This window comes from Giraffa tippelskirchi, chromosome 10 (assembly GCF_054371585.1).
Source record: "Giraffa tippelskirchi isolate mGirTip1 chromosome 10, T2T-mGirTip1v1.2.pri, whole genome shotgun sequence".
NCBI classification, from domain to species: Eukaryota; Metazoa; Chordata; class Mammalia; order Artiodactyla; family Giraffidae; genus Giraffa; species Giraffa tippelskirchi.
In genome coordinates, this window is record NC_137284.1 from 99770001 (window position 1) to 99797500 (window position 27500).

At 34.2% G+C, this 27500-nt stretch overlaps 1 protein-coding gene across 12 annotated transcripts in view; it reads right to left on the minus strand.

Moving 5' to 3' along the window:
* Positions 1-27500, minus strand: part of FOXP2 (forkhead box P2) — a 1512938-nt gene that overhangs the window by 55597 nt on the left and 1429841 nt on the right. For 7 of the 12 annotated variants that reach the window (XM_081537130.1, XM_081537128.1, XM_081537123.1 and 4 more), the window contains 5 exons: positions 22696-22833; positions 21357-21548; positions 19690-19849; positions 4729-4942; positions 2852-2956 (listed from right to left, as the gene is read on the minus strand). In XM_081537130.1, coding sequence (XP_081393256.1) covers positions 2852-2956; positions 4729-4942; positions 19690-19849; positions 21357-21548; positions 22696-22833 — 809 coding nt within the window. Of the gene's footprint in view, positions 1-2851; positions 2957-4728; positions 4943-19689; positions 19850-21317; positions 21567-22695; positions 22834-27500 lie in introns of all 12 variants that reach the window. The other 5 variants (XM_081537132.1, XM_081537126.1, XM_081537127.1 and 2 more) reach the window with 3 other exon arrangements.

The following is a 27500-nucleotide window of genomic DNA, read 5'->3' on the forward strand; positions in this document are numbered from 1 at the left end:
TATTACACCTTGACATTTCTAAGACAATAATGAAGAACTAGTATTAAATCCTTTTAGTGATCTTAGATCCTCAAAGAGTGACTAGAAAAATGGTTACCTTCTTTGAACACCTACTTCACAGTAATTCAAAAATTTTCCTAGACACCTTTTAATCTAGAATTTCGTTTTTATCTTTTATTTTTCTATTTTTCTGCTTTCATCTTTGCTGTTAAGAATAACAGTTTCTAATTTAGTCTTATTTTTTTAATCCAACAGAAAAAAAACTCATTGAATATTGAAGAATACATATTATGCATATGTATACATGGCTAAGAATATAATATGTTATTCATAAGCAACTGCCCTCTGATGGCTTTTTATTTGATGCTGGACAAAAATAGAGGAATTCTACCACTTTTTCTGGTGATGCAATGTGAGAAAACGAGTTTGGGACTCAATATATTTTCTACTATCCTTTGCTATTAAACATATGCAGGATAAATAGTAATAATGGATAGTTTCCTTTACTTGAATCCAGACAATGGATAAGTTGTCTGATACCAAAGTATAGCTCAAGCTATACAATTTATTTCTAGTGTATTTTAGAAATAAAAATGCCATAGCATTTTCTCAAAAAACTTTTATAACAAACACTGGGTACCAAATTTCTGGAGAATGTATGTACAAAAAACTTGAGGGTTAAAAACTTTACAGCTTTTTGACTTGCCTAACATTTTTCCCTCCAAGACTCTCTATTCTCGCCATTACTACAAAAGAAAAGCAAAATCTTTCCAAGAAAATCTGTATTAACAGTAATGCCTTCTTCAATTCACTTTCCACACAGACCCTAAATCAATGTTTTTTTCCTGAGTAACTGAAATTAATTTAATAAAACATATCATTTTATTTCTCTTCATATTTCCCATACACATCAAGAAAAAGGCAATACCAGTATAAAAATACATTAAATTAATATTTCATTTTAGTACCATATACTGGCATTAGCTCTATTAACAGAATCTATCACATTTATTTGACTTAGAGAATCTAAGCATATCATGACAAAAATGGACTGAAAGGAAGGCCTTAAAATCGACTGTCATTTGTTCTGTCATCCCTATAAAGTTAATGGGCTGGAAAAATGGTCAGTCTTTGGAACCAAAGTTGATATTTAATTGAAAGGAAATGCTTTTTTAATTGTAACTTCTTCAGTTTTACTTTTAAATACTAGCATGAATATGAAAAAGACTCATGGAGGGTAAAATGAGAGTTCATATTTATACAAATTTGGGATGAATAGAAATGTTTATTTCCATGTGCCATAAAGGAAATTGTATCAAAAGATATATATTTTTTCTTAAAGCTTAATTTTGAATTTTGCTAGAAATAACAACTTAGAGCAATAAAATGTATGATGACTGAGCTATAAGGCTTAAATTGCTATTCTTAAGAAATAGCAGCAAAAGTCCTCTAAATAATCTTAATGATAAAGAATACTATATTAATCAGAACTAATATATTCAAATGAAGAAATATGAAATTAGTTCTTCAAAGAATGAATATTCTTATGTTCTGTCCTTGTTTTAACAGGTATTATTTTTCTTAGATAAGAAATCTTTAGCAAAGTTGCCTAATATTTTAAGGGCTCTTTTTGCTTAGAACATTTGAATCAGCTTCCTACCCAACAAAATGGCAGCTCACAACTATTCTGGATAGTGCAAATTTTTGATTAAGGCCATGTACAAAGTCCACAGTAATACAGGAAGCATTTTTTTCCTTTAATTGGTCAGAAATTAAAAAAAAAAACAGGTTAAAAAATCCTTGTGGAAGTCTTGGTGTAATTCAGTTATACAGTTATTATGATGCTAAGTGCTTGTGCCTTGTTGTTAGGTGCTTCTGCTCTATACCCTGTAGTATACCATTTGTAAACACATCTTTTTGATGTTTCTGCCAACATCCTGGCAACAAAGCAATGCAATTTCAAATGAGCTAATTAACTTAATTGTTGATGAAGCATGAAACAGTTCATTGACCCTGTTAGCTGCTCCATGACAACATAAGAGTCTCAGCCTGTGAAGTTACTCATCTCCATAAACCTATCTGTAGCTCTCTGTTTAGATCTCTTGCATTCTGAAATTGTGGGTGGAAAATGTTTCATGAAAGATGCATATTCTCATTTGAAAAAGAACATTTATGAATTAAAAAATATATTATCACTGTATGAAGAAATTAATGATATACAAAGTTTTGATCTTAAGTTAGAGAAGGCTTACAATCTATCAAACAAGCTTAGGGCCATGTATGTTTCTTTATGATTCTCAGGGCAACAAGTCACAACGTGGGAAAAATACAGCTATCTTAAAATTTTAGCTACGATTAACTTTCAGTACTTTATTCTTACTAAATAAACACATTAAACATTATTTAAAGTAAGAAATAAAAATTCTGCAATAAAAATAAGCCTTTAAAATGTATCTTCTGTTTAAATATATGTGTGTCTCTATACACACACACACACACGCACATATGACTTCTCACATAATCTTACTAGAAATGTTTATCGAAACCCTGAAATTTAAGTGAATCCTACAAACATATCTTTCAATTATTAATGACACTATTATAGTAGGCTATTTTTTATTATTCATTCAAAGACCTTTTGTGAAATTTTCTCATGAAAAGTAAGGATGAAGAATTAACCTTCTTAGCCTGAGTTTGCTAATCCACTTGTTGAAATACACAGAAAACATACAGGGTGCCTTAGGATGGACCTTTACTTTCTTTCTTCATCTTTCTTTTGCTTATTTACAGCAAAATTGCCTAAAACTCCCATATAATCCACTCCCTCCGCTAAAAAAAGTAAAAAACCTACTTTAAAAACTGTCCAAAATCTTCACAAATGCTTTCACAGCCTGGCCATTTGCAAACTCCATGGCCGTAGAGAGTGTGAGAGGCCCCAGTCTCCTCATGTGACGAGCTGTAGCAAAAGAACATGACGTCAGATTCATCTCAAAAAGCCATAATCGTTGCAGGCTGCTAGCGCCTGTCAGGTTACGATCAGTGACAAACAGGTCAAAACAGGTCAATTCAGCTCAGAGCAGTCAGAAAAATTTAATCGTTCTATTGAATAGTTCAACTGCCAAGGATAGATGATGTTCCAATTAGAGGAGAAATAAAGCCAAAGATGACTGTTAATAAAGGATGAAAAACTAAGAGGACCGTATAATATCATATGCTAATCCTGCCACATGACCTTAATGTAACATTTACCTCTAAATAAAAATATATATTCATATGTGGTCAAGTGAAAAAAAAAAACTGTGTTTTTAAGAAAGTAATAGGAAAATCACCACAAGATTTTTGAAATGCTCTTTTTAGAGATAATATGGACCTTTAGAATCATTTACATTGTTTAATATTTATGTGTGAATCATATATATTTTTGCTAGTTACAGTTGATCAAAAAATTCTACTTTGGAATGGTATTCATTAGCTATCTCTTTGACAATTATCGAAGACTTTTGATAAGTGAGTATTGTATCAGATAGACAGATCCTAGAGACATCAACCAACTTCTGAAGTATATAATCATCAAATTACTCTCAATTAAAACAACAGCATGAAAGCACTCAAAAGCACACCATTTTATAATAATGAAATCTAACAAGAAAAAATTTTCATGATACTCCAAGAAAGACCAAAACATCACCAAATTATAGCATTCTATTTTAAACCGTATTGTATAAATGCATGTTTCTTTGAAAAAATACTTGTTTATGAAAAAAGAGTTTATTGCAGACAGGTAGGTATTCACATTACAGAACACTGTCAACCCACTACACTGAAATATGAATTTTATAACTCTATATCATATGAGATTAAGCTACTCTGTAAAGAAATCCTGTACTTATGTTCCATCTTTTAAAAGGTATATTTCACTGAGTAATATTTTACCTTATATATTTTATGTAAATCACATTAAAGGATCTGATTAGGTTACCATATACCTGCATAAATAGAGTTAAATGGATAAAAAGTATATGGGTGATCCTTTTACAAAGGTACTTTTTATACAACCAAAAATACTAAGTTGAAAAAAATGATCTAATATAATGTACTTAGTGTTGGTAACTGAAATCAAATTTTTCTTTATGAATTTTGATGCAAATTTATCCAGGGTGTTACTGTAAGTTCATTTTAATTATATATTTATAATTCTATCATGCCGCAAAAACAAAAAAAACAAACCAGATCTTCTTTCTTCTGGTTTATGATACCTGTGTTTACATGCTTATGTATATCTATTCTCTGATTTCTAAGCACATGGTTGTAACATATATTAAGGGGGATATCTAAATATGTGTGTGTATATATATATATATATATATATGCATCATTAATGATTTGAAACTCATTCTAAAGTTTTAAAATGGTAAGAAGATTCTCATTTTAGCAATCAGGTTAATCATAGCATCTTAGCCATAAAAATATATTGACACAATAATTTTATATGCACTTATTATAAGATAACTTTCTCTAGGAAATTCCCCATCTATCCATCAAACTGGTGGTATTTGAGCTGTTTCTTTCTGATGAAATAATGTATAAGATAATTTAAAAGTTTCTACCTATTTAATTTGTTGTCCTACACATTCTGCCTCTGTTAAGTACAAATCATTATTTTTAGTTTTACAAATAGTGAAAGTAAAATTTGGTGATAAATAACAAAATATATGTCATGAAATTTACCTGTCTCGCCTTGCATTTAGAACTGAAGACTGTCCATTCACTATAGTATGATGGGTTATTGGTGGTGATGCTTTGGAAGTGGTGGAGGAGGTAGTCGAGGAGGAATTGTTAGTAGTGAGGTCTAGCCCTCCATGCTTAATGCCATTGTCTTCCATACTGTGAACTCCAGTCACTTCTTTCCATAACTGCTGAATTTCGGCAGGACTTAAGCCAGCTATAAAATGAAAGGAAGCCCCACTAATATAACAAAGTAAAGTTCATATAATGACCTTAGTATTATTACTGGATTAATGGAAACAACAAAAGTGATGTTACTAGAATTATTAAATATGATGATAAATCAGTTTTATGTCATCAGCACTATATTTTTTCTCTTCAATAATCATTTATCTGTTAAAGACTACCATTTCAAGAACAGTACTAGAAATAATCGTACAGGGCTAATATCAAGGATCAGTTGAAAAAACACAGAAAGTTCCATTTGAAAATTAAAGTATTGGACTTTTACAAGTATTAAAATTAAAATTAAAATTATTGGACTTTTATTTATTGCTAGTATCAGTGAGGAACTAAAAGACAAAGACACTTGGAAATAACACATATAAAAAGAAATGAAAAAAAGAAGAAGTAAGGAGGGAAAACACGATTGTCAGGGGAAAACAGTGAACACTCAAAAGAAAAATACATTTGACAATTATAGAGCTATTTTGATCTTTCTCAGAGAGGCAAAGGAAATAACTGATTTCATTTTCAGGCCCTAAATAAGCCAATACGTTTACATAAATGGATCAATTAAGCATATAATATCTAAATTTCTCCTCCATTTTATGACTGACAGAATAAATCAACAACTCATTTTAAACAACTTTCTGGTTCAGATTATGCAAATTTATCTGATTTATGAGAAATGAAAAGAGAAACGTTAGGTTGCTATGCTTATCACAATTTCAAACAGAAAGTTTTACCAAAAGCTATCATTTTGGTGATTCTGGCTCCTCAAGATTTTAAGACGTGTCCTGAGACTCAAGAAATCACAGGATAGCTCAGATTCTCAAAGTTATTAAAAGTTATTTTTTTCTATAAAAAGAGGATGGGTTAATAAAGAAAGGTATTTCTGTTACAAAGGAAATACTTTCTGTATAAAGATCATTAACGACTAATTTAATTCTAGCCTTAACCTAAGATTCTGAAACTTTATGACTATGACTTGCTGCTACCTGGCTGCGCGTGTTTAGGTGTCTTAACGCAAAACTCCATGAGCAAACCCTTTTCCCTGGAGCCTCAACACACCCTCCGCATTAGAACTTTCACCACCTTGTCCGCTGCCTCTCTGCTCCGCCGTCACTGCGCTGACACTGCTATAGCTTCCCGACCCTCTTCCTGTTTTCACCTTGCCTTTGGATAATTTACTTTTCATCTATCAGCCCAAAGTTATCTCTCTAAAAGTAAATTAAACCATGACACTTCCCCAGCAAAGCCTCTAATGGCTTCTGAGAACACTTAGAAGAGAAAAAAAACTTACTGCTGCCTATGAGGAGCCAGTGCTTATTTTTTATTTTTATGTTACATGCATTTTCCTTATAATTAAAAGCAGTTTGAAATTTATGAGTAAAGGTTTTGTTTTTCTTTTTTTTTCTTTCAATTTTTATTGGACTATAGTTGGTTTACAATGTTGTATTAGTTTTTACTGTAAGGCAAAGTGAATCAGTTATACATACACATTTATCCCTTCTTTTTGAATTTCCTTCCTGTTTAGGTCACCACAGAGTACTGAATAGGATTCCCTGAGCTAAACAGGATGTTCTCATTGGTTATCTATTTTATACATTGTTTCAATAGTGTATATACGTCAATCCCAATCTCCCAATTCATCCCACCACCTCCTTTTCCCCACTTAATGTACATAATTTGTTCTCTACATCTGTGTCTCAATTTCTCTTTCACAAATAAGACAATCTAGAGAATTTTTCTAGATTCCACATATACGTGTTAATATATGATATTTGTTTTTCTCTTTTTGACTTAATTTCACTCTGTATGATAGTCTCTAGGTCCATGCACATCTCTACAAATGACCCAATTTCATTCCTTTTTATGGCTGAGTAATATTCCTTTGTACATATATACCACATCTTCTTTATCCATTCCTCTCTTGTTGAATATTTAGGTTGCTTCCATGTCCTAGCTATTTTAAATAATGCTGCAATGAACACTGGAGTGCATGAGTCTTTCTAAATTATGGTTTTCTCTAGGTATTATTTCCAGTGATGGGACTGCTGGGTCATATGGTAGTTGTATTTTCAGTATATTATCTGATTGTTATCTATGTCTCTGACCTCATCCATCACTGTCTCTCTCCATTTCATTCTATTACACGGGCCTTCTGATATTTCTCGAATGCATCAAATATTTGCTCCCTTTCAAGCTTTTGCTCCAGCTATTCCCACAACCTAGGCCACTCTCTGGTTGTAAATCTTCTCACAGCTTCCTCTCTCCCTTCATTTAGGTGGTTCAAAGGTCACTTCCTGTGAGAGGTCTTTCAACACACTATCAACCACTGCCCCTCTCTACCTGCCTTTTATCATGACCTATCTACTTTCTTTTTCTTTAGAGCATTTACCACCCCTAAACTATATTGTTTTTCAGTCTCCCTCCACCATTTACTAGGAGCAAGGATTTCTTACTTAACTGGTAGACACTCAGTTCCTAAAACATTGCCTAGTGTGTGCTCAATAGTTGTTGATTTGATTGATTAAAACAGGTTCGTACAGTTCTGAAAGACACCTTGGTTACTATCATAGGTAAATGTTCTATTAAAGGGCATACTATTGTGGGTTGGCCAAAAACCCTAAAAAAATTTGTTAGGGTTTTTCCATAACATCTCCTGGAAAAACCTGAATGAACTTTTTGGCCAACCCAATATTTATGAGTATTGCTTTCTGGTAAGGCAAAAGTCTAAAGAATTTTAAATGGTACCATCTGATTCTACCAGATTGAGTGGCTAGTAACATTTCATATTTTGGCTAAAGACATATATTTCTGACTATAGTTAAGATGCTAATAATAATTTAGCTTTCAGATTTTATTAATAACTTTGGTAACCTACATATCCACTTACCTTAAAGTAGAATTCCATTATACTATTCATTTGCATTGAAAATTAGTGGTACTACCATGGTATCACAATGATAGGATAATAAACAGAAGGCACGTAAACATTTGATAAATCAGTCCAAATAATGGTCCTTAATTAACAGAATATTATATTTTAACAATATTAAATATTTATACTTTAAATATTTAATGTTTAAATATTTTAAATATTACAGATAAGGGACAGAGAAAAATAATGTTGAAAAGGGATTTCTGTTAGCAAGAATGGCTTCCCAAAGAGTTTACATATTCAAATCATTTGGGGATCCTTTAAAATTTCCAGTGCTCTGATCACAGCCACACCAAATTAAATCATAATTTCTGAAGTCAGAACACAGGCATCAGTAGTTTTTGAAGCTCCATAGATTATTCCAGTTGCAGATAATCTGGGGGGCATTTTTTAAAAGTAAACTATCACACTGCTCATGAAACAACATTTTCACATCAGCTTGCTTAGTTATTTTCTATGGATACAGAACTATTTTAAAATATGAACCAACTAGCTGATCAACTTTGTGCCATTTTGAAGGTTTCATGAGTTTTTTTTATGTTTTGATGATTTGCAAGAATAAATTCACTTTTTCAGGCAGTATTATAACAAATTCAGCATTGTGTTCTATGGAACAGTACTCCCTAAATGCTATTAGTCTAAGAGATCTCAGAGATCTGTTATCTCAATATTGGAGACCCATGGTTTATGTTAGCAAGTAAAACAATTCTGAAATATTTAGTAACCGAGATATCTTAGATCTCTTTCTTTAATTCAGTGTTTTTCAAATATGTAAGGAAAAAATTTAACTCAATAAATTATTTTTACAACTACACTAATTTATTTCAGTTTCAAATACTAAGTACAGGCTTAGGATTCAAGTGATCTCTAGCCCAGATCTCTTTCTTAAATTGCAGGCTGCTTATTTGACATCTCCCTGTAACCCCAACAGATTCTCCAGTCTTACGTGTGCAAACCTAAGCTCCTGTTTATACAGTTCCTCTGGCTCCAACTTGCTCCTCTGGCAGGTTTCTTTGTCTGATTTATTTAACAGATATATATAGTGCTACTCATATGTCAATCAATTTTGCAAAGCCTTCATACATGATAACTGATGTAATACCCAACCACTATTACTATCATTGTTACTTTCATTTTAGAGATGAGGACACTGAAGTACAGGAAAACTAATTAACTTGTTTAAGAGCACCCTCACATTTCCAAGGTCACAACTCACATAGCCCCTTCCCAGGACTCCTTCCCTGTCTATCTTGTCTACAAGTTCAACTTCTCCCATCTCCTATGGTTGCTTAAGTTTCTCTTATCCTTGCTTTTTCATTTTTCTCCTTAGCAGTTACCACTATATACTTTTTTTGTTGTCCGTCTTCTTCACTAAAAGGTAAGTTTTATAATGGCAGGTTTTACTATCGGATATTGTCAAAGATTTATCCCCAGAGCCTATACAAGTGCCTGCAACAAGTGCAAATTCAATGAAGCTAACTTAAAAGATCTGTTCAATTGATCAGAAAACTAGTGGACTGGCAGGCACAACCTGGGATCTGGGATCACTGGACAAGAGCATCACAGAATATCAACTTCAAATCTTAAGTGAAGATTATTAACTTTCCCTTCAAATGGTATAAAATCAGTTTAGTTCAGTTGCTCAGTCATCTCCAACTATTTGCGACCCCCATGGACTGCAGCACGCCAGGCCTCCCTGTACATCACCAACTACTGGAGTGTACTCAAACTCATGTCCATTGAGTCAGTGATGCCACCCAACCATCTCATCCTCTGTCATCCCCTTCTCCTCCCACCTTCAATCTTTCCCAGCATCAGGGTCTTTACCAATGAGTCAGCTCTTTGCATCAAGTGGCCAAAATATTGGAGCTTCATCTTCAGTATCAGTCCTTCCAATGAATATTCAGGACTGATTTCCTTTAGGATGGACTGGTTGGATCTCCTTGTAGTCCAAGGGACTCTCAAGAGTCTTCTCCAACACCACAGTTCAAAAGCATCAATTCTTTGGCACTCAGCTTTGTTTATAGTCCAACTCTCACATCCACACATGACTACTGGAAAAACCATAGCTTTGACTAGACAGAATTTTGTTGGCAAAGTAATGTCTCTGCTTTTTAATATGCTGTCTAGGTTGGTCATAACTTTCCTTCCAAGGAGTAAGCATCTTTTAATTTCATGGCTGCAATCACCATCCGCAGTGAATTTGGAGCCTCCAAAATAAAGTCTCTCACTGTTTCCACTGTTTGCCTATCTATTTGCCATGAAGTGATGGGACCAGATGCCATGATCTTAGTTTTCTGAATGTTGAGTTTTAAGCACACTTTTCACTCTCCTCTTTCACTTTCATCATGAGACTCTTTAGTTCTTCACTTTCTACCATAAGGGTGGTGTCATCTGCATATCTGACGTTATTGATATTTCTCCTGACAATCTGATTCCAACTTGTGCTTCATCTGGCCCAGCATTTCTCATGATGTACTCTGCATAGAAGTTAAATAAGCAGGGTGACAATATAAGTCTTGATGTAATCCTTTCCCAATTTGGAACTAGTCTGTTGTTCCATGTCCAGTACTAACTGTTGCTTCCTGACTTGCATACAGATTTCTCAGGAGTCAGGTCAGATAGTCTGGTATTCCCATCTCTTTCAGAATTTTCCAGAATTTGTTGTGATCCACACAGTCAAAGGCTTTGGCATATCCTTAAAGCAGAAGTACATGTTTTTCTAGAACTCTCTTGCTTTTTCAATGATCCAACGGATGTTGGCAATTTGATCTCTGGTTCCTCTGCCTTTTCTAAAACCAGCTTGAACATCTGGAAATTCACGGTTCACCTACTGGTAAAGCCTGGCTTGTAGAATTTTGAGCATTACTTTGCTAGCGTGTGAGATGAGTGCAATCGTGTGGTAGCTTGAGCATACTTTGGCATTGTCTTTCTTTGGGATTGAAATGAAAACTGACCATTTTCCAGTCCTGTGGCCACTGCTGAGTTTTCCAAATTTTCTGGCATATTGAGTGCAGCACTTTCACAGCATCATTTTTTAGCATTTGAAATAGCTCAACTGGAATTCTGTCACCTCCACTAGCTTTGTTGTAGTGATGCTGCCTAAGGCCCACTTGACTTCAAATTCCAGGATGTCTGGCTCTAGGTGAGTAATCACACCATCGTGATTATCTGGGTCTTGAAGATCTTTTTTGTATAGCTCTTCTGTGTATTCTTGCCACCTCGTCTTAATATCTTCTGCTTCTTTTAGGTCCATACCATTTCTTTCCTTGATTGTGCCCATCTTTGTATGTAATGTTCTCTTGGTATCTCTAATTTTCTTGAAGAGATCTCTAGTCTTTCCTATTCTATTGTCTTCCTCTATTTCTTTGCATTGATCACTGAGGAAGGTTTCTTATCTCTCCTGTCTATTCTTTGGTACTCTGCATTCAAATGGGTATCTTTCCTTTTCTCCTTTGCTTTTCGCAGCTATCTGTAAGGCCTCCTCAGACAGCCATTTTGCTTTTTTGCATTTCTTTTTCTTGGGTAAGGTTTTGATCCCTGTCTCCTGTACAATGTCATGAACCTCCGTCCGTAGTTTATTAGGCACTCTGTCTATCAGATCTAGTCCTTTAAATCTATTTCTCACTTCCACTGTATAATCATAAGGGATTTGATTTAGGTCATAACTGAATGGTCTTGTGGTTTTCCCCACTTTCTTCAATTTGAGTCTGAATTTGGCAATAAGGAGATCACGATCTGAGCCACAGTCAGCTCCCGGTCTTGTTTTTGCTGGCTGTATAGAGCTTCTCCATTTTTGGCTGCAAAGAATATAATCAATCTGATTTTGGTATTGACCATCTGGTGATGTCCATGTGTATAGTCTTCTCTTGTGTTGTTGGAAGAGGGTGTTTGCTCTGACCAGTGTGTTCTCTTCCCAAAACTCTATTAGCCTTTGCCCTGCTTCATTCTGTACTCCAAGGCCAAATTTGCCTGTTACTCCAGGTGTTTCTTGACTTCCTACTTTTGCACTCCAGTCTCCTATAATGAAAAGAACATCTTTTTGTGTGTTAGTTCTAGAAGGTCTTGTAGATCTTCATAGAACTATTCAACTTCAGCTTTTTCAGCATCACTGGTTGGGGCATAGACTTGGATTACTGTGATATTGAGTGGTTTGCCTTGGAAATGAACAGAGATCACTCTGTCATTTTTGAGATTGCATCCAAAACTCTTTTGTTTCAGACTCTCTTGTTGACTATGATGGCTACTCCATTTCTTCTAAGTAATTGTTGCCCACCGTAGTAGATATAATGGTCATCTGAGTTAAATTCACCCATTCCAGTCCATTTTAGTTTGCTGATTTCTAAAATGTCGATGTTCAGTGTTGCCATCTCTTGTTTGATCGCTGCCAATTTGCCTTGACTCATAGACCTAACATTCCAGGTTCCCTTGAGTGATTCTCTTTACTGCATCAGACTTTACTTCCAACACCAGTCATATCCACAACTGGGTGTTGTTTTTGCTTTGGCTCTGTCTCTTCATTCTTTCTGGAGTTATTTTTCCACTGATCTCCAGTAGCATATTGCGCACCTACCGACCTGGGGGGTTAATCTTTCAGTGTCCTATCTTTTTGCCTTTTGATACTTTTCATTGGGTTCTCAAGGCAAAAATACTGCAGTGGTTTGCCATTCCCTTCTCCAATGGACCACATTTTGTCAGAACTCTCTACCATGTCCTGTCCTTCTTGGGTGGCCCTACATGGTATGGCTCATAGTTTCATTGAGTTAGACAAGGCTGTGGTCCATGTGATACATACAGTAGTATATACCAAAGTTTTATAGTTATGTAATTAAAAAATTTCATGCCCACAAAAAAATTGAGAAACTCTATTTACTTTTGTATGGTGACTTGGGTTTGTTGATATTCACTGCCAGGACTACAGAGAAGCATTAAAAGTTTTCTTCTTTTAGGAGTTGAAAGAAAAACAATAATTCCTAATCAAATTCCATATAATACTATAGATAAATCAAGTAATTCTTTATTCCTAGAGTCAGAGTTTGTAGAGTAACTACTAGGTGCCAAGCACTGTGCTAAGAATTAATGAAAATTTGGTAATTCATATCTAGATTCACATCTAGATTACAGATCCTTCGGGCACACACAATTTAAAAATTCCAGTGGTTTCACATACTGGTAAAAATTATTAATACATGAGCAGCTCTTTCACACTCAAAAATAAAAATAATTCTTTCCATCTCCTTTTATTTTCTACATTCAGTAATAATTTTAGTGTTAAATAAGTAATTTTAATTTGGCATTATGTAAAATCAGTCTACTTGAATTAATTATTTAATAATGGTCTGCTTATTTTCTAGGGTTACTTAAAACTAAAAATAATAAAAGTTAATTTTTGTAGAAGTATTGTACTATTCATATGTTATATTGAACCAATCTGATATTAAATAATTTGAATTGAAATATTAATTTTTACTTTTCATCTTAAATTTTACAATTTGAAAAACCAGTATACAAACATTGGCAAAATAACTGAATTGCAGAGAAAGGTATGCCTTGCAAACTTAAATTTCCCTACTAGTCCTGACCTCTGGGTCCCCAGAACTCCTCTCCAGTGGCAGCAATTATTACAGTTGCTGAGCTGTCCTTCAGAGAGCCATGTGTTAATTTATAATTTGTCAAACTTAACATCTTATTGATCTGTATTTGACTAGGGGCTTACTATAACCCTTATGCAAAACGCCCAGTTTAAAATCTATTTTCAATGAGAGGTGTACCAAATACTCATTTTGTTCAAATGCTGAATTACAGGGAGTAAAACTAGTTATTTTGCTGAAACTGAGACCAAAGGCAAGTATCTCAACCAAAGAAAGGAATTTCTAGGATACAGGAATACATCTGACATAAAAAAATGTTCCTGCTATGATTTAACTATTAAAATGTTCACAGTTTGATATTCTCTTACAAAAACAATGATTTCTCATTTTTCTAGATTATGTTATCTTAATGTGGCAAAGTTGACATTCTCCTTTAAAGTTTTCCCACAACTCATAAAGAATTGACAAACAGAACTTTTCTAAAGACATATAACCTAAACAACATTAAATCCAATTTAATCTCTATCTTCTTATCTCATTTAAATTTTCTCAAAAACTAACTCAATATGTTTTTAATATTTCCCTACACATTTATTTATCACTGTTAGCTTTTTTAAAACCCAATTTTATTATTTTTTGAGTCAATTTTTTACAACTTAAAAAATAATTAATTTATTTTTTGGCTGTGCTGGGTCTTTGTTGCTGCATTGGCTTTTCTCTAGTTGCAGAAAATGGGGGCACCTCTCTAGCTGCTGTACGCTAGCTTCTCATTGCAGTGGCTTCTCTTGTTGTGGAGCTGTAGGGTGGGGGCTTCAGCAGTTGCAGCACGTGGGCTCATTAGTTGCAGCTCCTGTTCTCTAGAGCACAGGCTCACTAGTTGTGGTGCATGGGCTTAGTTGCTCTTCAGTATGTGGGATCTCCCCAGATAAGGGATTGAACCTTTGTCTCCTGCATTAGCAGGCAGATTCTCTACCAATGAACTACCAGGGAAGTCCCCCTAAGTTAGTTTTTATGCATAAGAACATTCACAGGTAACTTGCAAAGTTTTAGTCCCACAATAATAAATTTTCATTCAAAGTTTAGCTCACTGATGGAGTTTCCAGGATGTAAAACTTAAGTTACAAATAGAAGGTTTATTGGTATGTGAAAGGGAATACCAAGATGGTAACAATAATTCTTCATGACTTACATTGTTCATAATGCTAGTACTATTACCCTTATTATATACATGTTCTGTGTAAGCCCATCATCACAGATTAAGCAAAAAATCAAGGATGTCATAGTGGTGTTGAAGTAGGAATTTGACTATTTAGAGTTCCACAAGCAGAGCATGAAGTCAAAGCCAAATAGCTGACTTTGACTGAACACTGATGCCAAAGACAAACTTCAGCAGAGTCCTAACTCAACATAAAGGACATTATTATACTTTATTTCAAAATATATCATTTTTTTTATTGTTCAACAGTTCTCTGATTCCAATGTCATCTAGTTTGACAAAGTGTTAGTTCAAAATTCCACTGGTTGGTTATCCAGAATTCCGTTTGGTCTCTCAGATTGGTAATGAAAATGTTTGTTTTAGACAGCTATTATAAATTCAAAAGTATTTTAAAAGTTGGAATGAAACATATATGTGTGTGTGTGTGTGTGTGTATACACACACACACATACACATATATGTGCGTGTTTTTGTTGTTTGGTTGCTCAGTCATGTCCAACTCTTTGCATCCTCCTGGATTGTAGCCTACCAGGCTACTCTGTCCATGGGATTTCCCAGGCAAGAATATTGGAGTGGATTGCCATTTCCTTCTCCAGGGTATGTATGTGTACATATATGTAAGTTCCTAGAGTAATGCTAAATTTGTGAATATATACTGTGTATTGTGGAGAAGGCAATGGTAACCCACTCCAGTACTCTTGCCTAGAAAATTCCACGGATGGAGGAGCCTGGTAGGCTACAGTCCATGGGGTCGCGAAGAGTCGGACACGACTGAGTGACTTCACTTTCACTTTTCACTTTCATGCTTTGGAGAAGGAAATGGCAACCCACTGCAGTGTTCTTGCCTGGAGAATCCCAGGGACGGAGGAGCCTGGTGGGCTGCCGTCTATGGGGACACACAGAGTCGGACACGACTGAAGCGACTTAGCAGCAGCAGCAGCCCTGTGTACTGGGATACACTGACCTCTATCTTATGTCAAAAATATATATCAAAGTTTAAAGTGCATGTCACAATAATTTCCTATTTTTTTAACCTTTTAATTTTTTAATCCTATTTAAGTACCATAGTAAACAAGGGTACTATGTCATGAAGATATGTCACTAAATAATTATTAGTTGATATTTAAAGTACACTATGCATTAAATAGTTTTACAATCAGTAGTTTATTCCGAAGAAGGCAATGGCAACCCACTCCAGTACTCTTGCCTGGAAAATCCCATGGACAGAGGAGCCTGGTGGTCTGCCGTCTATGGGGTCGCACAGAGTCAGACACGACTGAAGCGACTTAGCAGCAGCAGCAGCAGCATTTTATTCAAGATGGATTTACAAATCCATCCTTTCTTATTTGACTTCTGTATACCAACAGTCACTCTATATACAACTTAGAGATCATAATTTAATTGCCTACTTCACATTAAAAGCCAGTATCGTAGTAACTGTAGTAATGTTCATGATGACTTTATATGCTCAGTATTTAAAATGCCTTACTTTAAAATGATAAAATATAACATTGCATCATTTTGCAATATAGAGAAAAATGTCTGTGAATCTCCTTATCAAAATTATAAATTTCTAACATCTAATTCTCTTGTACAAATTTTTATACAGTTGAAAAAAGTCATAGCTTTAAAAGTAGTCTGAGCAAGCTGTGTTAAATCACAGGGATAAATACTGTTAGTATAGCATATTTTTAAAGATACAATGAGACTATTATCATTGCATATTAATCCTACTTGGTTTTCATATGGTTATTACTTGTTACTAATCAACCAACCAAAAACCTCCTGCAAAGTTAACTGAGAAGCTGATAAAAAAATAATTAAAACATTTTTGTTCAAAACAGCCAGTAGCTGAGGCAAAGATTCAGCTTTTTTACTTTTACAATTACTTTTTTACTTTCTCCCACTTAAACTTTGAAATTCCAAAAGTGTGCTATGAACTCATGTTCCTTTAGTATAGCTGGTTTATCTGACACATTCCTTCTGAGTTTGGCTGACGAGTCTCCACAATGGCACTTCCCATACATTTATCTAAACAGTTGAAAACACAATGATGACTTCCATCTTTTTTGTTTGGACCTAGAGATTATCGTACTAAGAGAAGTAAACCAGATAGAGAAAGGCAAGTATCATATGATATAACTTATATGTGGAATCCAAAAGAAAAATGACACAAATGAACTTATATATAAAACAGAAATAACCCCACAGACATAGAAAACAAATTTATGGTTACCAAGGGGGATAGGAAAGGGGGGATAAATTAGGAGTTTAGGATCATACATACACATTACTATACATAAAATAGATAACCAACAAAGACTTACTATATAGCACAGCAAACTACAGCCAATATTTTAAATAACCTACGTGAGAAAAGAATCTGAAAAAGGATATATGTGTATATATATATATTCTTTCTATATTTTTGTGCATATATATATGAATCACTTAACACTTTAAACTATCACAGCAGTGTAAGTCAACTATATTTCAATTAAAAAATTGTTTAAATTCATTTTCTACTCAAACCAAGATTGCTCAAATGTTTTCAGTTTTACTTCTTTTCCCTCAATATTTTCCATTCTGTGTGTTTTATTTCTCATGTATTTTATGGAGATACAAATGGAAGAAAAGTAAATGGTGATCGATCACTTTATATAGTAGAGAAATAGTGAATCATTACATTGTGCAACATCAGGAACTAACTCAGGGTTGTAAGTCAATCTTTTCATGATGTATGTAAGTCAAATCACTGTGCTGCATACCTTAAATTTATACAGTGCTGTATATAAATTATATCTCAATAAAACTGGAAAAAAAAACAGAAGAAAAACAAAGGAGATAATTCTATCAAAAAAAAGCTCAGAAATAAGAGAAAGTTTTCATTTAAAAACTATTAGAATGGTTATATCATAATGAATTTCCTTGTTCACAAGATATTTGTATGCTTGATTTGAAAGAATGCAGTTCAACAAATATATTTTATATAAGTTACATTTTGTTTCTATGGGCATTTTAAACATTTTTAAAATCTTTGAATGGTTTTACTCAAATAAAATCATGCTGGTTTATTACAATTGTCTTTGGAATGACACAGAAAAAAATGGTTTTACTGCTTTGTTTTTCTTTCACAATTTAAACTTTATCTCTCTTGATTTCTTCAGAGTGATGCAATCAGGCGAATTAGAGGATCTAAAGTCAAATGAAAGAGGAATTCTTGGGAAATTAAGCCATGGAGATAGTAATTTTATAAATAAAAAGAAAAACATCTACCATGGTATTTTTAACTTAATGTGCACAAAACAAAAACTTGAATATTTAAAAGGCTCTTTTTTTTTCTTTTTAATTTATTTTTTTATTGAAGGATAATTGCTTCACAGAATTTTGTTGTTTTCTGTCAAAGCTCAACATGAATCAGCCATAGGTATACATATATCCCCTCCCTTTTTAACCTCCCTCCCATCTCCCTCACCATCCCACCCCTCTAGGTTGATACAGAGCCCCTGTTTGAGTTTTCTGAGCCATACACCAAATCCCATTGGCTATCTATTTGACATGTGGTAATGTAAGTTTCCATGTTACTCTAATTATAATTTTTTTGTACATTTAATCATTTTTGATTTTCTTCAGTGTTTCCTATAGAGGCAGAAAAATGCATAGCAAGTATTATTACAATGTGAGCTTCACTTGAACAAGCATAAATGATTTGAATTAAAGTTCATTTGTATTAAAGCTTATTCCAACAAAATCCTAATGGAAATTAGAATATGCTTTCCATTATATTTATAGATATATGAATTTTACCAGTATTGAGAATTTTGGCACACAAAGAACCATTTTGTTTACTATTCTGTTTTCTTTCTTTACTTAGAACCCTTTCCATTTCCCCAAAGTTGAGTCCAGTAATGAATACACACAACTGTATACTTGTATGGTATTGTGTTATTGAATTATTAAAGTACATCCAAGTTTCTCTTATCAGAAAAATAAGAGTACAATTGACAACTTTTTAAAGCTATAATTCACAATTATAGGCAACACCATTTTAGAGAAAGGAGGAATAATATGGTCCAGGATGTATGAGGAGGTCCCCCAAGTATAACTTGGAATATTTTCTGTAGAAATACATAAAGCCTCCCTTTTATATGTAGAGGTTTTAGTGTGAAGATTAGGAGCGTCTATCTTTTTCTTAGCAGTTGTTCACCAAAACGCCTATCAGCTCACTTACGTTAAATACAGTGTTGTTAGCCTTCTCACTAATCCAGTTCCCTGTAGATCTTCAGTATATACTTAATAGCTTGAATTGTGCTGTTCTTACACATTTTCTTCCATAAAACAAATAAATACACATTTAATATCTAACAAAGCACTTGAAAGCAGTTTACCACACACTTAAAAAGCAGTATGTAATAAAATCTCTGAGTCTCAAGAAAAAGAGGCATGCAACCATGTTAACAATCATGCTTTTTTCAATTTTTATTTTATAAAAGGGTATTGCAATGTTGTTAGTTTCAGGTACTCAGCAAAGTGACTTAGTTATACATATACCTGCATCTATTCTTTTTCAGATTCTTTCCCCACATAGATTATTACAGAGTACAAGTAGAGTTCCCTGTGCTATACAGTAGGTTTTTATTGATTATCTATTTTATATATAGTAGTATGTGCATGTTAATCACATACTCAAAACTTCTACTAACTTTGGGTTTTGCTTGTTCTCCTTTGTCCAGTTGCTTTACATGTAAGATTAGGTTGTTTGAGATTTTTTGTTTCCTGAGGTAAAACTGTTGCTATAAACTTCCCTCTTAGAACTGCTTTTGCTGCCCCGCAAAGGTTTTAAGTCACTGTGTTATTGTTTTCATAACAATCATGTTTTAATAATAAACATGAAGGTCATAAAACATTTCTCAAGGTATAATGTAGACAGGCCACACAGTGATAGAAATGCAAGCTTTAGACATGACATGTGCACCATGTTTTGTGTGTACCTTGAGGCAGCGACTGGACTGGAAGTGCCGCCTGGCCAGGTGGGATCGAGATGAGTCCCTGACGCTGAAGGCTGAGCAGATGCTGCTGCTGCTGGAGTTGTTGCATCTGGAGAAGCTGCTGCTGGAAGACAAGCTGCTGGGCTGCCAACTGCTGCTGCTGCTGGTGTCAGAAAACCCAACCCAGTGAACGAAAGGCAGAGTCTGTGCAAACAGTTCTCGTATAGAAAAACATACACTCCTTTCATTGCCCTGGTGCATTTGTGAATGGTCATCCCACCATCAAAGTTCAAGGAAAGAATGTGAGCAAGTTCTAGATTTTCAGTTGCTTTTCTTTCAAATATTAACACAGCAGCAGAGAAAAGAGGATGGAATAAGGTCTAGAGAAAGTGTGTCACAATGGTTCAGACTTTTTAAATGGGCTTATTTCAGATGATAATAAATTTATTTATACTCAAAGAATGACACTTGATGGAAACAGTCAACTTCAACAGCACTTTTTACTTTTTTTCCAACTCAGTAAGTTTGATCTGCAGAAGTCCATGACCGTGGTCTCTAGTGATCTATTAGTAAACTGGGATGTAGCCTTCATAAGACAGGCCTGTTAGCTCTCTCTCTTCCTCTTCTCTCTTACTGGAATATATTAAAGGCAGAATTATGTTCAAGGCCCAAAAAAGTGCCCTTATTATAAGGAAAAGTATAAGTTCCAATTTTGTGAGGCATTACAAGACAAACCAGACACCTTTTGGACTCAGGAGGGTATGAGAAGGCAGTCACACTTCAGAGAAAGACAAGCTGCTGTGGAAGACCTTTCCTTTTTAGTTTGGGAAAAAGAGAAACTTCTGATGCGCTCACTGGAAAACAGACTGCATAATGGAGCAAGTCATGTGGATTGCCCAAAGCCTCCAGAGAAATAAGGGAGCAATTTCTATTCTGTAGTTGATGGCTGTCTGAAATTCTATTCACAAATCCAAACAGAAACAAAGCCTCAGGGGGTCAAAACTGTTTCCTGTACGTTTGCATAATGGGCAGCTTGAAGACAACAGCTCTGATACCTGCTGATCAATTTAACTACTTCAACATGTTTTGTTTGTATTATGTTTATATTTGATGCAGTTTGCTGACAAGTGCAAGCTAGGCCTGAGAAGCCAGCTTGTCAGTTTGATTTATGAGCATATCAAACTGGAACTTTCTACTCACCACTCCAAACCTACAGTAGCAGTCATTAATCAGGGGCCTGTGACTTTGAAATCCGTGCCCAACCACTTTCTCTGTTTTTCTCCCCACAACTCCCAACAACAGGCTCAATTTGCATGCATGTTCTCTGAGCTGCACCACTGAGAAAAATAAGGTTCCCTCACCAACTTAGATTCTCCGTGCATACAAGATAATCAGTACTTTGTCCACCACACAGCTTGCTCTTTGTACACTGTGATTCATTAGTGAACATTAGATGACAGCAGCATTGGATTATAACTCTCAAGTCCCATGCTACAAAAAAGGAGAACAGGAGAGTTCCACTGTCACTGCTATTAAGCTCAGTACAAATGTATAATAGTGCATCTTTGACAGCATGAGCCTGGTGATAGGAAGATCAAAGACTGCCCTGGCCTCTCTGCGCCCTTCCCAACCTCACGCTCCTCTGTGTGGATGAGCTGGCCGGATCCTACCTCTTTTGCTTGCTTTCCAGGATGCTGTTGCTGCGGCTGCTGCTGTTGCTGCTGCTGTTGTTGCTGCTGCTGCTGTTGCTGCTGCTGCTGCTGTTGCTGTTGCTGCTGCTGCTGCTGCTGCTGTTGCTGCTGCTGCAAAAGCTGAAGATGTAACTGCTCTTGCTGTTTCTTGTAAAACTCTTGTAGTTGTTGCTGAATAAACCATTTTGACTTTAATAAATAAAGGCAAAAGTTGCATATATTACAAACCTCCTAAACTCTTCTACAGTGGTAGAGGGTAGAATCTCCATTAAGATTTGTCTCACAAGAACAACAACTAATATGCACTGGATTCCAGGAGACAGATCTACATACATTTTTTTTTCCCCAAGCCAGTTCTGAAACTTTGCAATTCAGAGTCCAAAATATCCTAAATGAAGGGGTATAGAAAAATCTGTATTCTAAAGTGCTAGAGCCAAATGAATAACCTAGATTATTATATCTGCCGTCTCCTCTACCATTTATAAGAACCAACTACAGAGTTATGTAAGATCAGGGTGACGAGTTCTTACCAGGAAAAAACTGCAATCCATCAGATGGACAGAAGAACATCAGAGTTAGAAATATAAGCAGTTGGTCTGTGGTCACCATCACAGAACATAGCAAAGTAACTAAATCTATAAGAATTCAGGTAAAGCACATTATTTTCTCTATGAAAAATTAAGTCTATGACATAAAGTCCATTTCATATAAACTTGAGGCTCCAATAATATATATATATATATATATATATATATATATATATATATATACACACACACATTAGGAACATTAGGTTTTTTGTTATTTGAAAAAGATAAATGTCATGAATTGGTAGCTTAGCTGCTCAACTTTGTTATAAATAAGTAGATACTTCTATTCCTAAGTTCCAAATGAATTTTGGAAAGGAAAATTTGAGATGTTACTTTCTCCATTGTAACAGAAGGTCGCTATCACTTTCATCCTTATGTGAACTAAAAGGAGTATTGGAGGGTTAGGAATTTCAAAACAATTACCTGTAGGTCTCCTTGCACTTTTGCAGGCAAGTCTACAAATCCAATGCACCTAAGCATTTAAATATTTAAATATTGATTTATCTCATGTTGAAATGACACTTCTTTCGGCTCTTACTCTAGATGTTAATGACTTTAAAAAGACTAAGGGGTTTAAACTTTCCTAAGCAGTTCTGCAATTACAATGCTACAATTATATTCCAGGATACAGACCAGTTGTCCTTTCCAGTGGAGAAAGAATTTGTCATTTATGCCCACGGCACTGTCAACACAGGTGCTAGTATTCCAAAGTAGGTAACCCACATTACCTGCTGCAGCATGACTGCCTGCTGCTGCTGGAGAAGGGCTTGGAGTTGCTGAGGAGACAGGACTTGCTGCTGAAGGATTTGCTGCATTTGCTGAGGGGTGATCACCTGGGGAGTCATCATGGCCACCGACACAGGCACCTTGATGGAGACAGAAGGAGAAAGAGTGGATGTTACCAAATGTTAACTGACTTCAGAGCTCTATGGCATCCCTAACAAATCCTTTATTAATGATGACCAATCAATTTCATAGAATATTTGTTATATTATATAACTATTTAAGAATGGCATTAAGGTACCACAATATTTAGACACTGGGTTTTCAAAGGCATTAGATATTATCAGATTCCAACTTTGCATTCCATACCTCTTATGTATTATGCTAAGATGTGTTGCTTTGACTAGCATAGTTAGAAATAAACAATAACATGTCAGTTTTCTCAATACTTCATAATTGATAATCTTACCAATGGCACAGTGCTACAAGTTAAAAACCTTTTGAAATAGTTTACTGGTATGATTAAGATAGATGTAATAATGATTAAACAACTGGAAAAATACACATTTAAATATCTGTTATCAAAGCTAGTAAAAAGAATGTATGTGCAGTGTACTTACTCATAAAGTAGAACCCTCATCTTCAAATTATATATATATATATATTATACATAGTACTAGAAAAATATACACAGTAATACATATTACTACATGAGTACATATAGTAACTAATATAGAATATTTGTTTATTTATTTATGTACCCCCAGAAAATAGCTACACAAATAGGTCCTCTCAAAGAAAGGATCTTAAGTTTAATATTCTAGCTTATCCTTTAAGCATTTTCTTATTTCAAGCTAACTGAACTTATACCAGGAAGTCCAGAAATATAAAGATTACTCAATGGTTATTCATTAATTTGAAAAAAAGTTAAGATATTTTGCTCAAAGTGTCCTTTCTACCATTTACTTCCCCTTCAAAGTCGTGAAAATTAAAGAGTCGACAAGGATATGAGGAGAGTGAGAAAGAAACAGAACAAAAATGAAGCAAGGAAAATGCAAAGTAAGGAAAAAGCAGGGAGAAAGTCTGAGAGAAAGAGAGAGAGTCTGTGGAGAGACAGGAAAAGGTTGGCAAAAGAGGTGAACAAGGAGTCCTCCTACATAGAAGCCTGAGGTATCCATCTGCTCAACTGGATGGTAGTCACACTCTTTGAAGACATTTCTTATACTAATCAGTAATCAGACAACTTGTCAACTTGTCAAGTTTGCAAACTTTGAAAAAGCAATCACTTTCTTTCCTAGAAAAAACAATTCATTTTTACTGTAAATAAAAGCAAGTATTTATATAAACATTGCTTTTGGACAAATTCTTAAAACAACATGTGTCTTTAAAACGAGAAAAAAAGAATAATAGACATGGTTCACAATTTACCCTGAGTCATTTTTAACACAGTTCAAACTTTTTGAGTTTGGCACTTTATGTCATAAAGAAAGGAGAAATTAATAATGAAAACAAATTTAGAAGAAAAAAAAAAAGAAATTCAGGGTGAATTAACTCTTCTTTCTCAAAAAAAAGAGAAACACTTATACTTCATATTTCATACTAAAGAAAGAGTATTTTCTATCCTTTGCTATCTTGAAATATGGACTCATTACATGTCATTTTGTAACATGAAGGGAAAGGATCACAGAATAACAGAAAGGAACTCAAAAATGATTTTAAAAAATCTTTCTGAATTTTTTAGAACATACTCTCATACCTTTAGATTACTGTACTTGAAAATATCATTATAAGGCTTTCTGAAATGTATGCTATAAAATTAACTGATCCAATAGGTGTCTAGCTGTTTAAAAATTTAATGGACAGTTTACTTAATTGTTCTTTGATAAACAAAAAGAAATGGTTAGAAAATAGTTTGGAAAAAAAAAAATCTATCTACAAAAAAGCCTTTTGTTCCAGTAATCATTTGCCTCATACTGTCTCCAAATAACAAGGAATCAAACTGAAATGAAAGAACAGAGAAAGAGAAGTTAAATTTTAAAAGGGCTGCCAATCCAGATAAACAGACGAATAAGTAGGTTGCTAGATCACATATACGTATGCAGTTCAACACATACATAGATACCTTCTGTAAAGTCTATCATGTGATGAGAAGCTTGCCACATCTCTTACCACTTTTTAGCATATGGAACGCTTTCACTTAAATTATCTCTGTCTGCAAACAAAAGTACATTATATGTAACTGATAACAAATGTACTTGGTAATAAAAGTTTTATGAATGCAATAATACAATGCAAGTTTTCAGTCAGGTTTCACCTTATACAAATTATATCTTGTTCCTAGTCTGACTGATTTGGTGTATAAGCAAGGCTTAAGCAAGTTTTCTATCTTTGCATTCTTTAGAGTTCATTAGCCCTTTCACCATGGTTAAATTAACTGTTTTTTTATTCTTAAAATGATTTGTGAGTGTTTTCCTTACATTTAAAAGTTTATGACATAAATAACCATCAAAACAACATTGTTCTAAATTCCTATGTATCATACTTATGTGATATTCTGAAAATGTTAAGCATTTTCTGACTTACTATCTTGGACACTGCCATCTAAAACTGGCAAAATACAGATATAAGGGTGGATAGGTAGGGGAAAAAAAGGTAACTAATTGAACATTCTACTTCCATATGTATTAAACACAAACTGTAATTATATTTATAGGAAAGCACAAGTGCACTTCTGAGGGATTTCTAACATTACAAATAAGCCAATACTATCACTTCTAAATTCACATTACATAAACTCATCCAAAATAAAACATTTGAGGCTACTAAAAATTAAAAACATTTTATTAAATAGAAAATTCATTTCTCCTACAACAAATGTCAATTACATGTTATATGTATGTAGACTGCTCCATTGGCCTTGTTTAGAATATGCAGATTTCTCCACTTGTAAGTGAAACTTTCTAAGTTACACATTTCCTTTATTCCTACTTTATCACTTTTGTTACTGTTACATTGCATTTCTTTGCTACTGAAAGCTACTTTAGGAATTCACTGACAAAGATGAATAGAGATTAACTGAGTATATAAAATTTTTTGAAGATTATGCCACTTTATCAATATTTAAGCAGGTAAAAACAGCATCAGATTTAAGTCTATGGATAACTTTCATATATATATATATGTATATATATTATATATATACCTTTGCAAGTTAAGTGTTAAGCTTAAGGAAATATTTTCCACTAGATACATACTTTTATTCATGCAAATATTCTAATGAGAGACCACAATTTAGATGTGATAGAGGAGGCGAGAGGGATGTTTATCTCAGATTTTTTCTGGTGAGAAGGCAAATAAAAGTCTGATTAGGTCTAAAAAGTATAGTACATTATATAGTACATTATATACCTACCAAAAGGAACAGCTGGTTTAAAATGAGTGCTCCAGTGAAAACTGTAGTCTATCAATTAAACTCTTCAAGAGTGAAAAAAAGGAGACACAGTCAACTCTGGCTGAGAGATTTTTCTTGTTTTCCCCTCTCTTAATATTTACTATACTGACAGAACTAAAATTTCCACAGTGATGCACAAAATAAGGCTTTCATTCACCCTTATGTATTTTCTCATTAGCTGAATGAGAGCACAAATGATAGGCAGCTCTGTGTACCAAGACATACTGGGTGAAGACAGGGTTATATATTCTGAGATGAAAGAGGGGAGATTATGAAACCTGAAGTGAGTCAAAATGGTATAAGCTGAAAGCATTTAGATATTATACTAACATAGGTTGCTAATGACTTCACATGTTTTAAGAAATAAATTATGCCTTTACATTAAACTTCTGAGTGTACCTCATTGAAAAGGTTAAAAAGTTAAGAGACAATGCAAAGATCATGTCTCCCTTCAAATGAAACTTAAGAGTTAGTGTAAGACTTATAAAAATGGATCAAAATATTTTATTTGCTATAATAAGCAAATCGTCATCATACAATCTAGTTCAGCTGAAACATTTCTGAATGTGTTGGGTTTGCATATTAAGCATGTCACTTAATTAAGCATCCCAATTATGTATGGGTGATTGGAAAGGTTCTTAGCATAATGTTAGCCAAATTCTTTCTTAACTAAATGTGACCTTGAAAAAATGGCCATAACCTGTGGATGAGACTTACAGTGGAAAACTCAACTTCCTTGTTAACACAGTCTGCCAAATACTGGTTCATAGATCCCTTTATTCCTCACCTAAAATTTGAAGACAAATAAGTCCTGACCTCCAGGCCCCAGTACTTAAAACAAAAAGAAAAAAACAAACAGAACTCTATTAGGATTAACTACTTCTATAATAAATGAAAAATCAGTTTTAATATGACAGTATCTGCTTCTATTTTAACAGACTATTGATAGGAAATATGTGACTGTACATTTTATGATAATTTTATCATAATTTCTGTTTCTGTTCACTTCTTTTCTCTCTATACCATCTGTATCTATAGTTTGTTTTAACATAAGAAACTACTGTATTGCATCACCAAACTTGGTCCAAATTCAAGTCCTGGTTACATGTATAATGTCCATCATAATAATAGCCCTTCAAAAGCTTCCTGGTTTTATGGTATTAGAAAGAACTGACAATGAATCGAGAGGTATTTGTAAGCTTTTCATCAAGTACTGAACAGGAGTATTTAAAGAGATCTAAGATGGACAGTGCACATTGCTATTTAATGCAGTCTTTTAGCAGCAGAGAAAGAGTGTGACAGGAACAACAGAAAGCATAGCACAGTGCAATCAGAACAGATGCCTTTTCATCATGATTC